Below are 15,464 nucleotides of genomic sequence, written 5' to 3' on the forward strand. Positions count from 1 at the left end.
TTTCTGTAATAAGGCCCTGCTTTGTGTACTGTCTGAAAAGCATGATACCCAAGGCTAGGAAGATGGAAGGAGAGAAAGGGGGCAAAAAAAAATATGTTCAGATTCCCCTTATTAATATTTACAGTTTGGACAATTAACAACCAATGTGAAAATAGTTTTAACTGGATGGAACGACTGTAATTGGCTGTAATTAAGAGTCGAAGAGGGCCTTGCTGACTTGAGTTATTTTGCAAAATATAACCTGGAAAAGTAATTTTCACAATGTGCAAGTATGAACGTCAACTGTCGTGTTGTGCACCAACATGACACTTAAGGACTTTCTGGAAAGAGGTGACCCTTCCCAAGAATGCAATTTAGTGAATCTGCAAGATGATGCTTGCTTGAAAGGAGAAACCCCAAATAATGCCAGTTCTTGGCCAAGTTTCTCGATCCCCTGAAGGTTCCAGCCATTCTCATAATTTATCCATTTCCACCATGTCCAGAATTTTTTGCTATTAACTCGTCTTGTGATGGATTCTCCGGGTCTTCCCAATGTCTAGCAAAGAGAATTCTTGCAGCTGTCAAGATATGGATGGCTAAATATGTTTTCATTGCTTCTATTAATTCCGGAATTTATTTATTTATTTATTTATTTATTTATTTATTTATTTATTTTTATATATATCTCCCACCTATCTAATCAGTTAAGATTACTCTAGGCGGAATTACATTTAGAAGAAAGAATTGAGGACTAATGCGCCCTTGAGGCATGCAGGTTTAGGCGCCTGGACTACATCTCCCAGAATCCCCCGCAGGCCGCCGAATGCTAGGACTTGAAGTCCAAAAAAAAACCCAGCTTGCACAAGCACAAGGCCCAGCTCAGAAAAGGCAGGCCAAGAAAGCGCAGGCTCCGTCACCATAGTAACGTCGAAGGCCCTGAATGGCCCTCTAGCCCCGCCCATTCCGGGGGGCGTGGTGACGTCACATCCTCCCGCGTAAAGCGGCTTTGAGGCCGCGTTCTCCTGAGGGGAGGTGAGTCGACTCGCGGACTAGCCACGTGACCTCGCGCTGTGGGGGGGCAAAGAGAGACGGACCCCGTTTTGACATTGGTACAGCCCAGTTCCGCCTTGTCCATCCTGGGAACCGGACGGGCTCATTTAGCGGGGAAGGGGGGGCGAAGTGGTTAGGGCCGCGGCTATGGCCGTGAGGGAGCGGCAAATTCCCCTGAGGGAAATTTTATCTTTCCTTTTTTAATAAAAAAGAGAGGAGACGTTACCGTTGCTTAAGGACGAATTAATACAGCGATATCTCTTTATGTCGGTCTATATTTCCAGGGCTTCCTTCGGCGTTTTGGACCCGAATTTGCCCCAAAATAAAAAGAAGGCGGGAATAAAATAAGGACCAGGGACCGAAAAAAAGAGAGAATATGATGGTTTTCATGAGGGGGCGGGGAAGATGGGAGGGAGGAATGGTTGCCTCTGGGAAGGAAAACAGAAGGGATTTTGCTAAAGGGAGCCTCCACCTCGAGGAACAGTCTACCTCATTCCCTGACCAAAAAAAAAAAATAAAAATAAACCCCAAAACAAACCAAAGGGTTCTTTTGCCTTCACGTGTCTCAAAGGCAGAAACTTAAGCCCGTCAACGGGGTCTCATCATCCTCATCTTAGAGCTGCGGAGGGGCTGGCTCAGAGGGAGGATTCGAACTCTCAGCTCTCAGAGACCTAAACCACCAAGCTATCCAATAATTCATTAAGGACCATCATCATCTTAGAACTGCGGGGCTGGAAGGGACCCTAAGGGGTCATCCGGTCCAGCTCCTGTGCAGAAGGCCCAGTGGCAGGAATCGAACTCCTAACCCTTCTGGTTCTGCAGCCAAAGAGACCCTCGACCTTTCGCAGCAAAGCAAAACAGCCGAAGAGTCCTGTGTTGCTTTTAAAGGCTGCCACTTTTATTACGGCCGTACAAGGGTTTTTTTTTTGCTAGGTAAAAACTGGTGGTAAAAAAAAGGGGAGGGCTCATTATTCTTAACAATTAAACGCCTTTTTTTTTCCTTTTGTACTTCTGGCAGCAGACATTTATGTATTTATTTTGATTTTTAAATATTTTTATCCCACCTTTCTCTGGAAAAGGACCCAAGGTGGCTTACTGCCATTAAAAGACAATATTTAAAAGCTAAAATGGGTAAGTTCATAGTTCCAGCGTGTTCTCTTGCCCTCCGGATCAAGTTTTTAAGGAGACCGAGGTGTGTGTGTGTGTGTAAGGAAAGACAGTTTGGGCAGTTTTGGGTCTCAGTAATAGGACTGGTTTGTGGCCAGTGTATGTCACCACAAAAAATGAAGCGTTCCCTCCAACCAACCCCCCCCCCCACAGTGCATGGATCTCTATAAAATGCCCCCTTTTCCTTCCTCTTAGACTCAACAAACTCGCTATGCCAAGATGCTTGGATTCCTGAAGCACCCCGTGGTCTTTTCTGTGGAGATCAACGTGAACCTGGTGGTTTTGGGGGTGCTGGGCTTAATAAGTCGCCTGTGGGCTCTGTCCTACCCTCGAGCTGTGGTGTAAGTGAATCAAATAAATTTATTTATTGTCATTGTAAGTATATACATAGTATACCCATAGAACAAAATTCACAAAATTGGCTTGACGTACACACTCTTGAAAAATGCACTTGTGCAAGCTCATAGTAATTATACCGTCGGTACGCACTTCCTCCGTGGCTTGTCTGAAAGCCAAAAGGATTTGTGCTTTTGTTGCCATTTACCTGTTCGTTGTGATAGTCGGAGTTGTGATGACAGCGGGTGGAACTGGTGAGGTGGTCAAATGCATGAAATTTGAAACATTGGGGGAAGATATTCCTCCCCCCCAATTCCTATCTGTGACACCCCTTCACTGTGGGTCCAACTATTTGATGTATTTAGCACATTTTTAGAAACAGTGCTCTCTCAAGTATTGAAAGAGGTTTGTCTGTCCGTGTTTTTTTTAAGCTGGTGATTTTTCCTTACGTATCCTTTAATTTAGTGTGTTTTATTTTTATATGCAGCAAGCAAGACCAAACACAAACAAACACCTTCCCACCCCGTTCCTTGACTGTGTATTGAGAACATTTCTTTTTCTTCTGCTCTCCTTCAGTTTTGATGAAGTTTACTATGGCCAATTCCTCTCTCTGTACATGAAGCGGATTTTCTTTGTGGATGACAGTGGACCTCCGTTCGGCCACCTGCTTCTGGCATTTGGAGGTAAGGATGATTTTCCCTGAATGTTACGTTTGTGGTAAAAAGCCTGTTGTGAAAGTTGACACAGGTGAAACAGCAAGAGCTGAGAAATGCTTCTGCCTTCTCATGAAAACTTATTCCCCAGGAGCCATAAAGTGATGTCAGTGGAAAGACAAAGCTTAATTTCTGCAGGTAATAAACGTGGCTGATGCAGCGTGAAAGCAGACTATCTCCCTCTCTCTGTATTTTTAGGTTACTTAGGTGGATTTGATGGCAATTTCTTGTGGAACAGGATTGGAGCAGGTAAGAGATCCTTCCGATAAGTTCTGATGCATTCATTCTGCAAGGCAGCATAGAATCATAGGATAAATAGAATTGGAAGGGGCCTATAAGGGGCCCATCGAGTCCAACCCCCTGCTCAAGGCAGGGATTCCAATCAAAGCCGATCGGATGGGTGGTTATCTAATTCTCTCTTGAAGGTCTCTGGCATGAAAGCACCACAGAGGTAACTCTTTTCCATTGTCGTACTGCTCTAACCATTAAGAAGTTTTTCTTCATATCAAGCCTAAATCTGACTTTGTAACTTGAGCACATGACAGCGCTGGCCATGTTGGACTTAGCTGGTTTAATTTTTTAATAGATCAGGCAACAACAAAAGAAAATATAAAAAATGAAGACTGCAAAAACGTTGCAGCACCTCCAAGAGTCACTGCTACATTTTAACGTGAGCTTTTGTGACAAGTCCACTCAGATGCTTCCTCTTGTATAAAAGGTCCCATAGATGAAAGGAAAACAGTCTCTCTCTTCATTAAGGCTGGAAAACAAGAGATTTGTCTTGAGCTGATAGTATTAATCATGCCACACCTTACTTTCTAACGCTTGTATTTCACACTATTTCAGAATATAGTTCTAATGTGCCCGTTTGGGCCCTACGGCTGTTGCCCGCACTCGCCGGAGCCCTGTGTATTCCCCTGGCTTACCAAATCCTGGTGGAGCTGCATTTCTCTCACATCGTGGCTCTTGGCGCTGCTCTGCTGTTTCTGTTTGGTAAGGAATCGTTCTCTTCTGCCAGTGACCCTCTGCCTTTAATTAATTCTTTGCCGTTTCGGTGAGTTCTGTACTTCTCACTGGTGCCAAATTGTGTTCAGCCAGCTGCAAGGGGGTTGCTTTGGGTTTTGATTTTATGGCTGCCCTGTTTGCCAATAATGACACTTTGCTCCTTAAACATTTCTTTGTTATTTGTTTGTTAGTTTATTTATAGGCCGCCTTTCTCCCGATAAAGGAACCCAAGGGGGTTCACACTATTAAAAACAGAATTAAAAACATAGTAAGTTAAACATTAAAAAAATAATTAAATGCTATTTTATTGAATGTAATATAACAAATATAGCAGTCTTGTTTGTAAACATCCTTGAACCAAAGTGACTTGGTACACGTAGAGGATTGCGCTTGTAGCTCGGGTACCCGGAAGAACTTGTTTTGACGTCTTTTTGCTGCTGAAGTGGAAATTGATCACGGAGATTCAAAATAACCGAAAATTTCCACCCCTTGTTTTCTAACAGAGAATTCCCTGATCACTCAGTCTCGACTGATGCTGATGGAGTCCCTCTTAATCTTTTTCATACTCTTGGCCATCTTATCCTATCTGATGTTCTACAATTCACAGAAACAAAGGTAAAAACACTTTTCAAACTTGTTGGATTAGGAGCTGTGGATTTCCCTTTAGAGGGTTTAGCTCACTGTAAAATGGACAAATGTTATATGGCCTGTTTTGCCATTCTGGAAAGATCCTGCATCTTGACTAAGCTTTCCCATAGAAGCTGAGTTTATATTCTTTTTTTAAAAAAAAATATTATTCTAAAAGCACACCCCCTTCAGGAGCGGTTTGGTGGTTACAAGTGCGATCTGCAACAAAGCAAGGGATGTTTTGGACATTCCAGCCCATTGCTAGACAGATTTTCTGAGCCCTGTTGAGATCCTTCCCATTGAGGGTTGCTTCCTAAACTCTTTAATTTTGAGGTGCGTATATGTTGTATTTCTACAAAAGAGTGAATTTCCATTAGATGACTGACACTGCCTCTTTGTCTGTGGATTGTGCTCTTTTGACTAAAATAGGACCAGCCGTTGTGGAACTAAAGTTGTTGTTTGCATGTATCTATAATGTTTTGCTGCTGCATAAGCAGGGTGAAAGCTAGATGATATTGTCTTAGAGTCAGAGAATCCTAGAATCATGGAGTCGGAAGGGGCCTCTAAAGCCATCCAGTCCACCCCCTGGCTCAAGGCAGGAATTCAGATCCAAGCAGATCGGGCAGAGGGTGGTCCAACTTTCTCTTGAAGGCCTCCAGCCTTGGAATCGCTCGCCACCTCCCCCTGAGGTCATGGGTCCCATTGTTTTACTGCTCTGTTAGGAGGTTTTTCCTGATATTCAGCCTAAATCTGGCTTCCGTTCCTGAAACTGAGAAACAACCACAAATGTTTGTCTTTAGTCAAGGGCTTCTTCAGGAAAATAAAAATCATGAACAGTAAGTCCAGTGGTTTGCCCATAGTTTATTTATATGTGGATGCACATGGTTTCATTGTCTTCCTCCAGTCCGTTTTCCACAAGATGGTGGTTCTGGCTACTCCTCACAGGATTTTGCTGCTCCTGTGCAGTCGGGTAAGTTACATTGATTGCTTGACTATCTTAATTGTGTCTGGCACAGCTACCAGGAGGCATTAAGAAACTTTCTTTCTTTCCAGGGTGAAATATACAGGCCTCTTCACATACAGCCTGCTTTTGGTCATCGCAGGAGTCCATTCCTGGCAGCTGATTGGGGATCAGACCTTGTCCAATGTGAGTAGCCAACCTTCTGGTCGTATGCATGTCATGCTGTCAGGTTTAGGAGGCGTTTTTCAGGCTGATGAAATGCCTTCCAGAGCATTGCAGGTCTGTTCCACCAGCACAATGGGGTGTGTGTGTGGGAGAATTTATTGAATCCTAAAAGGGTTTCTGGTCCTGTGATAGAGAAGCCATTCTGTTTCAGCATTAAAAAAAAGTAGCACCTTAAAACTGATGTAGTTTGTTGTGGGCTTTTTATCTGCCAGAGCCTGCTTTGTCAGGTATGCAAGGTGGTTGCTTCAACCGGGGTGGGTGGGGTGGGCATATGCAGCCGGTACAGGAAACCATGTTGCGCTTTTAATGACATCCATTCTGGCCCAGGTAGACGTAACTGAAAACCTTGGTTGAACTGTGGTAGTCAGAATTTTGTTGTCTGTGTATGTCAGGAGTAAGTGACATGGCATAAATTTCTTGGGGTCAAACTAGAAGTTTAGGAAAAAGCATATTTCCTGTGATTAATACCTTTTCCCCTCTGATAATGGGGATTGAATCAGCAGTGTTACTTCCAAACCCGTTTCTATCTTCTGGTAACCAGTCACAAAACAAAACATACTAAATGAAGATGTATAGATGGGGAAGAATGTATGCTGTGACAAACAGATATATTTCATCACTTTAGGGAGCATGTCTTCTAAATACATGCTAAACATCTTGTCTAATTTGACCCTTAGGATTACATAAAGTCACTAAGGGGGCCCTGTACATCATGGGCTTCTCTACAAGTTGGCCATTTCTAGGCCTTGGGTTATGAGTCGTGAGTAATATTCTTCCATCTCTTTTTCTTCTTCTTCTTAGGTTTCTCTGCTGTGCCATTTGCTAGCCAGAATGCTAGCCCTTGTGGTCATCCCAGTAGCCATCTACCTCTCTTTCTTCTACATCCATTTGGCTTTGCTCTATCGCTCTGGGCCGCACGACCAGATCATGAGCAGCGCTTTCCAAGCAAGCTTAGAGGTGAGGAAAGGAGGGCGGCGAGCGTTATTTGACAAGTGGAAACTTATTATCAAAGTGGCTTGTTTATTGCAATCACTTAATATATTTCTAAAAGCTAGTGCTGCCACCTATTTGGTTTAGTGTATAATCTCACTTGTATTAAGCAAATGAGAAAGGAAGCAAGGTGGCTTAGACATACGGTTACCCCCTTGGCCATCTTTGAAGCTGTTTTGAGTCTCCTCCACAATTGGGGGCGGGGGCTGAGCCTAAAACAGCCCTTCCCTTCTCTCCCCCACCTGTGGATTTAAAGTTTGGTGGTTCTTTCTAGGGCGGTCTGGCTCGGATCACTCAAGGCCAGCCCCTGGAGGTGGCCTACGGCTCCCAGATCACCCTGCGGAACGTCTTAGGCAAGCCCGTGCCCTGCTGGTTGCATTCGCACAAGAACACGTATCCCATCAGGTGAGGGGAGGGCAGATCGGTGGCGGGCGAGGGTGGCCTGTCATGGGCAGAAAACAAAAAAGAGATTCAGGAGGGCCTGCTTCACGAAACCCAGCAAGGGTGCCTCATGGCCATTGGGTGGACCAAACACTCTTTGTCTGTGTTAGTGGCTGGTGCCGTGACAGAGCCAGGCCTCCCCCGGGGAGTGTTGCCCGATGCTGGACTGCCCTTGTAAAAGTGTGTCTTTTAACTGGTGTTACTCTCCCTCCGTCTTCCCTCTTGGCAGGTACTTAAATGGCCGTGGAAGCTCCCATCAGCAGCAGGTGACCTGCTATCCTTTCAAGGACGTGAATAACTGGTGGATTGTGAAGGACCCGGGGACGTGAGTACAGAAGCTTTCCAAACACGTGTTCACTCAGCACATGGGGGTGAATTGAGCCGCGAGATTTTGGCCCGTGTCAGCAACCTCAGGCTGTTCATCTAGCCAAGCAGGTCAGCTTTTATCTACGGCAGCTTCTTCGAGGCCTGTTTTTTTAAAAAAATAAAGGATGGTGGACACAAAAACTTTCTTATTTTTGTCTATTTTCATCCCACTTTCTAGATAATAACTGTCCTTCAAAGTAACTCGCATTAATCAAAAGGAAGAGACAGACTCTCATATCAGATTCCAGGTGTCGCTGGAGTGCAGGGATCTGCGGTGAAGTTGCACCTCAGATTGTTGGCCCAGGTTCCACTGGCAAAATGTGTGGGTTTAGAGCCTGTTTCCCATTGAATTTATATTTGTTTGCTTGCTTATAATATCTGTGCACAGCATATTAAAATATCTATGGCAAGGTCTCAGAATGGGTTTCCCTCTTGGCTAAAAAGCCAACAGGAAATTACACTTTGACTGCAGAAACAGACTTGCTCAAGGTGATCGCCGTGATTAGCCTGTTAAAAGCCAGCCGTAAAACTTGACCAGTGGAAACAATATTAAGAGACGTGCGTCAGCAAAAACAGAAAACTTTTTCAGAGGGGAAAATCTTTTTGACAAACCCATCATTCCTAGAGCTTCAGCCAGTTGCAGCTGGATTGTTTTTTTTTTGTGTGGCGCTGATTGATTTTTTTTTTAAATGGATGAATTCTGAATGTGCCGATACTCCTGGACGGCCACAAACATGGGGTGGTGGCGGTGGTTGTAAATCAGTTTTCAGCACTGTCCCTTCTTCTAGCTTGCTTTTATAGCCGCGAGGCTTTAGGAATTTTTCCTCCCAGGCCTGTCCTGAGAGATTTCTCCCCTGACTCTTCTCTGCTCTTGCTTTGCCCTTTTTCTGCTTCACCGCTTGGCTCTCTTTTGTGGCCAGGTCTGGGTTTCCTGGCATTCAAGTCTCCCTCTGTGCATTTTCTCCCTCAGGCAGCAGCTGGTGGTCAGCAACCCCCCACGCCCCGTGCGGCACGGCAGCATCGTCCAGTTGGTCCACGGGATCACGACGCGCTACCTTAACACGTGAGCCCTCTGCTTGCTCTCCTCCTGGAATGATTTTACAGCCCAGTTAAGGATCTACGGATCAGATCTCCCGCGTCAGTAATATCTGACTCAGACCAATTGCAGCTGTTGGAAACATGCTCCCGCATGGTCTTTCTTTCCAAAGTGACTCAGCGCATTTATTTCATTTTATTCATAATATTTTTATCCCGCCCGACTACTGGCAAGGGACTAAAAAAACCTCAAACAAACCCAATCTCAGTAAACAAACTCGGCTGCAAGCCATCTTACCCAGCGTGCTGAGCGGGTGGTGGAGGGGCGTGCTTGACTTTCGACCTCCATTTCCTCCCCCCCCCCCGGTTTCTGTCTTCCCAGGCACGACGTGGCAGCGCCCCTGAGCCCCCACTCTCAGGAGGTTTCCTGTTACATTGATTACAACATCTCCATGCCAGCTCAGAACCTCTGGAGAGTAGTGAGTGGAAAACGGCTTCTGATGGGGTCTTGAAAGGGCAGAATATTGCTAGCAAATGACTGCAGGATAGTTGCATTTCCAAAAAAAAAAAAAGGCTTCCTTGTATTTATAGAGAAATACATACATTTGCCTGGTGGGAACAAGGGTATAATAGCCCCCCTCCCACCTCCATTGGAGATAAATTTCAGGCTCCTCCACCGTGGATACTGGAAAACGCAGGTAATAGCAAACGCTATACATACTGGTAGTATGGTCTCTGCCTCCCTCTAGTGGCCAGTTCTGGTAGTGGCATCATGGAAATATATTACTGCTGCTATATGTAGTAGCATGATCTCTAGCTCCCTCCAGTAGCCAGTTCTAATAACCTCGTTGTTAGAAATATATACAGTATTTATGGGAGGTTTGTTTTAGTATTTTTAATATTTTTAGACTGTGGATAAGTGAATAAGTGCATCCTGATCTTGTGGATCAGAAGTTCCTACTACAGTATATAGTGCTCTTAACTAGTTATATCCAGGATCAGTCAGAAGGTGTTTCAGGTGCTGCTGGAATATTGTGGATCACGTAGAGTGCATCAACATCGCATTAAGGCGTCCCTTCTCAGAGAGGAGCGTATTGTCCAGCCGAAAGGAGATCGCTATCCTTCTCCGACCCAGTAGCCAGGGGTGGGGGCGCAGGATAACCCTTGAGAAAGGTAAAGACAGCCACAGACGCCTCCGTAACAGGAAGAAAAAGCTCCAAGCGGCCATTTCCTGTTGTAGGAAATTGTGAACCGGGAAACAGACGGCGATGTGTGGAAGACCATCCTCTCCGAAGTGAGGTTTGTCCACGTGAACACCTCAGCTGTGCTTAAGGTATGTTTCCTGTAATTGATCGTGCAGAAAAGAAAGAAAGAAAGAAAGAAAGAAAGAAGACTGACATACCATGTATGTGTGTGTGTGTGTGTGTGTGTGTGTGTGTGAATGCTGAAAGCCGACCGCCGTCTCCTCTTGTCGTCCCCCAGCTCAGTGGCCTCTCTTTGCCCGAGTGGGGCTACCGACAGCTGGAGGTTGTGGGAGAAAAAATTTCCAAAGGCTACCATCAGAGCATGCTGTGGAACGTAGAGGAGCACAGATACGGGAAAAGTAAGTTTCAAACCATGGCTGTCACCCTTAATCCAACCTACCTCCTCCCCCAAAAAAGAAATGAAGACCCCCCCCCTTTCACAGGCAGGATTGAACCGAGATGCCAGCTGGCTTGTATCAGCGTCAGCTCGCCAGCCTGAAAGTGAGAAGATTTGGGAGGGTTGCAGTCTTCGAAGTCTGGAACCCCCCCCCCCCCCGTTTCTCTCTGTGCTCGTTTATGGGGAGACGGTCCCTCCCTTCCCGTCCGCCTGAGCGTCTCAATCCTTCGCAGGCCAAGAGCAGAAGGAGAGGGAGGTGGAGCTGCACTCCCCCACGCAGATCAGCATCAGCCAGAACCTCAGCTTCCTGGCCAGGTTCACAGAGCTCCAGGTGAAAGAACGGGCTGGGGAGGGGTTTGTGTGTTGAGGGGGAGGCGGGATGGTGCCGCCGAAGCCCCTTGGGGAATTAAAGTGTTCTGCTCCCTGAGAGAGCGCAGGGTTCGAGTCCCCCCCTCAGCCAGTGAAATTCAGTGGGTGACCCTCTCAGCCTGGCCCGCCTCGCAGGGCCATCAGGAGAAGGCGGAGGGGAGCCCCGCTCTGACCCACGCTTGCCACTCTTCTGTTCCAGTGGAAGATCCTCACTCTGAAAAACGAAGACACCGAACACAAGTACAGCTCTTCCCCCTTAGACTGGATCACCCTGGATACGAACATCGCCTATTGGTTCCACGCCAGCTCAGGGGTAGCGTCTCCCTTTGCACTGTGTCCGTCTCCCTCCCAGGGTCAGTTAAGAGAAAAAAAGCCCCCTGCCCTCCTTCCAGACGGTGCCCTCCAGATCTTTGGCGTTTTGCATTTTCCAACATGCGAAAGCAAATCGGAGTGGGGGGTCTGGGACTACAACATCTTCCATTGACACCAAACGGTTACCTGCAGACCAAAGTCCGCCCAAGAAGGACCTGAGCGAGTCCTTGGCCAGCGTAAGGGAACAGAAGCTTTTTCCGGTCCTTTTCCAAAGGCCTGGTTTTGCCACGACCCGCATTCCATAAAAGAAGGGTCTCTCTCGAAAGCAGAGAAGACGGGCCACTCCCATCAACCTTTTGGACGTTGGAAAGCCAGATCATGCCTAAAGGGTTAAAGGGGGACCTTGAACCCAGGCCCTGGCTAGGAGGTTTTTGTTTAGGATCAGAGGCAGGAATGGAAATTAAATCAAGCAGCAAAAATAATCCTGTTTCCCCTTTAAGAACGGGGGGGGGGCTGTCTTTCCACACCTGCCACCATTCAGGAGCAGAGAAGGTTTTCCCCCTTTGTTTTTTTCTGGGAACAGCACTGCTGAATATTTGCAATGCCAGAAGTAAGTAAAACCAGCATTTTTTTCCATAGAGAAATGTGCATTTAAAGCCAGAAAACAGTCTGTTTTCACTTACCAGGGGAGTGTTTTTTTAAGCTGTTTTTTATCTTGAATGGGAGGCCATTGTAGGTTTGTGAATTGATGGCTCAGAATAAGGGGGTGAATTCTTTTAAAAGGAATGATGGCAGGCAGAAACGTGAATATGTCGCCTTGGTACTAATTTGAGGAGCTGCTAGCATATGTTTGCAATTTTTGAGGTGTAAGTAAACGGCTTATTGTAAATCTTTCACACAAGATACCTGTATGTATATGAAGTATCTGAATTAATATTTTTTTTCTTGTGGGTTTTTTTGTTTGTTTGTTTTAAATCCTCCTTGGGGGAAAAATGGAATTCTGAAAGACATATTGGGGATGATAAATCTGGCATTTTGAGAACAATCTGAATAGCAGTTCTTGATCAGGATTAACTGCTTGGACTGGTAGGAGTAACAATGTTTAGAAATTATTACAGGTGTGGAAAGATGAGACTTAGTTCCTTAAAGGGGAAACTGCTGTTATTTTTTGCTGCCTATTTTAATTTCCATTCAGATCCCAGATCCTAAATAAAACCTTGCAGCAAACTTTAGAAAAATTATAACTTGGGACGTAAACTAGTCTGACTGTAGTAACAATAGCAAATTAAAACTAAGAACAGAATCAAAGCAATAAATTAAAATAGAGAGTCAATGAGTCCATAAAACCCACAGAGCCAGAGCACGTAAAACAAAGCAAAGGTATAAAGAACTATAAAGCTAAACAGGATTTAAATAACAGCCGCATTCAAAAGGTCTGGGCAAACAGAAAGCTATTTTCCTGAGGTTTACTCCTCTTGTGGAGTGAAGGGACCGAGGAGGGCTGCATGTTTGATGGCCAGCCTGCGTCAATGCAGTGAAAAAGTTAATCTGGCACACCTTAAAAGGGAAAAGATGGGCAAAAGCCCCTTGATCTGGTGGTCGGTCTTTCCTCTCGAAGGCCTCCAGCACGGGAGCGCTCGCCCCCCCCCTCCCCGAGGTTATGGGTTCTGTTGTCATAGTGCTATAGCAGTTAGGACGTTCCCCCCCCCCGATATTCAGCCTAAATCTGGCTCCCTTTGGCTTGAGCCCATGATGGCCACTCTGGGACGACCAAGAACAGGTCCTGCTCCTCCTCCTCCTCCTCCTGGGTCAAGAAAGGGAAGAGGAAGAGATCCGTGCACGACCACCTTAAGCTTACTGGAGGAAAAGCAGGATACCCGATAACAAAGAACATGTCTTTGAGCCTCTTTTTTTTTTTAACAGGCCCAGATCCACCTTTTGGGGAACGTCGTCACATGGACTTCAGCTAACGTGGCAACGGCGGTGTACGTGGCCCTTTTCCTGTGGTACCTCGTGCGGCGGCGGCGGCACCTCCACGACATCCCTCCAGGTCTGATCTTCGGGGTTTTGCGTCTCCCTCCCTCCCTTCCCGCCGTGTCCTTGTCCCCCCAAGCTTGCCCACTTGTTATTTTCATGGCTTACAGCAGGAGTGGGCAACTCAGAAGCATAGAGTTGGAAGGCAGGCTTGAACCCCCTGCTCAAGGCAGGAATCTTTAGGGTCTGCCCCTGGACAACCTGTAGGCCACACATAAATAAATGCATAAATGAAACAAGTGCCTGCAAGTCCACTCTCAGGTTTTTAAAGGATGGTTATTTTTACAGGCAGTAAAAGCAGCAGGTGAGCTTTCTTGCCTGCTTAAAAGGTAAATCACAGTTCCGGAGTTTTGCAAGACCTACGTCTCTTGCCTTTTTTTTTTTTTTTTTGGCCCAAAAAAGATTTAAGTGTTAGGCCTTTCAGCGTGTCTACATGGCCCTTTGCAGCTTTCACTTCTAGCATTTTCCTCACATTTCTGCCACGGGCAAAATCCTCCAGCGCCCCTTCTCCCTCTTTCCCGTTTCCACAGAGGCCTGGCAGCAGTGGGTGTTGGCCGGGGGCCTGTGTGTGGGCGGCTGGGCCGTGAATTACCTGCCTTTCTTCCTGATGGAGAAGACCTTGTTCCTCTACCATTACCTGCCCGCCCTCTCTTTCCAAATCCTCCTGATCCCCATCATCCTGCAGCACATGAGTGACTATCTCTGCAGGTGGGTCTTTTGTGCTGGGAAGTTTCGTCCCTCTGGGGAGGAGGTGGGCCGGTCGAGATGGGCTGGTCCCGAAGGAACGCAGTTTTGCTGCCTTTAGGGAAGAGTTCACACCGATAACGCTCCGAAGCGCCCGGGTTTTAATCTCCAAATGGGACGGAGACCTGCTGGGCAGCTGCGGGTGCCTGCTGTGAACAGGGCCAAGCTAACAGACCGACTCCGAGCCGGACGGCTTCCTTCCTCCCTTTCGGTCCTGCTAGATGCCTCGTCATGGGTTTGCTTTCAGCACCTGCCTGTCTTCCCTCCTCTCTTTAGATCCAAGCTCTCCAAGAGCATGCACAGCGCCTTCGTGGTGGCCTGGTTCTCTTCCGTTTACCTGACCTATCACACGTTCCGGCCCCTCACCTACGGCGAGCCCCCACTCTCCAAAGGCGAGCTCCAGAGTCTGCGCTGGAAGGACAGCTGGGACATCCTGATCAAGAAACGCTAGGCGCGAGGGCAGAAGCCGCCCGTCCGTCCGACAGGTGGGCAGGAGCACGAGCCGTGTTGAGAAGGGACGATGCCGGCACAGGGAGGGGGGCAAGGGAGGGGATGCCGCCGCACAACACAGGAAGCTAACAAACGGGTGGGGTTGGACCCACGGTGGAAGTTTAGCCCGCCTCCTAGCGAACCGGGCGGGATTCCTGCTGTTGGAACAGGCAAAGCCCGGTTCTCTTCAGAGACGGCACGTATTCTCCGAGCTTGGAAAGAATGCGAAAAGAGTTTGCTGCTAGGGTGGACTTGAGGTTTCTGCTCACCTCCGACTTAAATACCATTTAAAAATATTTATGTTTACTTCTGGAGCACATCTGTCGGGGAACACACGAATGGGGAGATTTTTTTAAAGTACCAACAAAAAAACCAACAACTTGTAAACTTTTGTAGAAAGTATTCTAGCTGCGTCTAGTTCCAAGGTTTCACAGCTTTGCTAGATGTCAGACTGGCTAGCTGTAGTGAAGCTGTAGTATCTTAACATTCCCCTGATAGTCAGTTAGGACTTGGGGGGTACAGGGGGGTTGCAAAGGAGGGCTCCTTTCAAGCCTGGCCCTGAACTTCCTGGCCGAAATAGCCCCCCCTCCCCGAGAGGGGTCCGAAGTTCCCGGCCCGTTCAGGTAATTGTCAAAGAGATGTGTCTTTTTTAAGCGACAGCCCCCTGCCCAGTATCCTCCTGAGAGCAGGGAGAGTGCAGGTCCTTCTCACCTTGCACCACCTCCGGCTTCTGACGGTGCCCGCAGAAATTGTGCCCACGGAGCACCCACTTGCTCTAGGGCATAACAAAGACACCTGCCCCTTGCGAAGTGGAGTGTGTAACAGAACTATGGTTACACCTTAAAGACTTGCAGGGAGATTTTTTGTGTGTGTGGATTACCATCCATTGCCTCAAAGCTGGAGTCAAATATATTTTAGCCACTGGTTTACAGACATCAGGCGGGAGGGGAAGATGGAGAGGAATACTAGGCATCTGAAGA

General features: G+C 46.9%; 1 protein-coding gene across 4 annotated transcripts; it reads left to right on the plus strand.

Annotated features, from left to right (window-relative positions):
* The first annotated feature begins 938 nt into the window (after nt 1-938).
* Nucleotides 939-14,588, plus strand: POMT1 (protein O-mannosyltransferase 1). Of its 4 annotated transcripts, none has more exons than XM_020794911.3 (20): nt 939-1,011; nt 2,392-2,537; nt 3,109-3,215; nt 3,444-3,494; nt 4,092-4,238; nt 4,754-4,865; nt 5,782-5,847; nt 5,931-6,024; nt 6,865-7,020; nt 7,328-7,458; nt 7,724-7,819; nt 8,831-8,923; nt 9,278-9,374; nt 10,136-10,228; nt 10,378-10,498; nt 10,770-10,867; nt 11,105-11,218; nt 13,141-13,267; nt 13,782-13,959; nt 14,272-14,588. In XM_020794911.3, exons 2-20 carry the CDS (start codon nt 2,416-2,418, stop codon nt 14,444-14,446), a joined length of 2,178 nt encoding a protein of 725 aa, XP_020650570.3. In that variant the 5' UTR covers nt 939-1,011; nt 2,392-2,415; the 3' UTR covers nt 14,447-14,588. The 4 variants fall into 4 exon arrangements, 3 of the variants coding, with proteins under 3 accessions (XP_020650570.3, XP_072841021.2, XP_072841020.2); XM_072984920.2 differs by lacking the exon at nt 939-1,011 and adding an exon at nt 1,020-1,088; XM_072984919.2 differs by lacking the exon at nt 939-1,011 and adding an exon at nt 1,948-2,160.
* Nucleotides 14,589-15,464: the final 876 nt, after the last annotated feature.

The sequence above is a fragment of the Pogona vitticeps genome, chromosome ZW-PAR (genome assembly GCF_051106095.1).
Source record: "Pogona vitticeps strain Pit_001003342236 chromosome ZW-PAR, PviZW2.1, whole genome shotgun sequence".
NCBI classification, from domain to species: Eukaryota; Metazoa; Chordata; class Lepidosauria; order Squamata; family Agamidae; genus Pogona; species Pogona vitticeps.

Coding starts and splice junctions, on each gene's coding strand:
- POMT1 (XM_020794911.3), top strand. CDS start 2,416: ATGCTTGGATTCCTGAAGCACCCCGTGGTCTTTTCTGTGGAGATCAAC. Junction 5,848..5,930: donor TGCTGCTCCTGTGCAGTCGG/GTAAGTTACATT, acceptor CTTTCTTTCCAG/GGTGAAATATACAGGCCTCT. Junction 8,924..9,277: donor ACGACGCGCTACCTTAACAC/GTGAGCCCTCTG, acceptor CTGTCTTCCCAG/GCACGACGTGGCAGCGCCCC.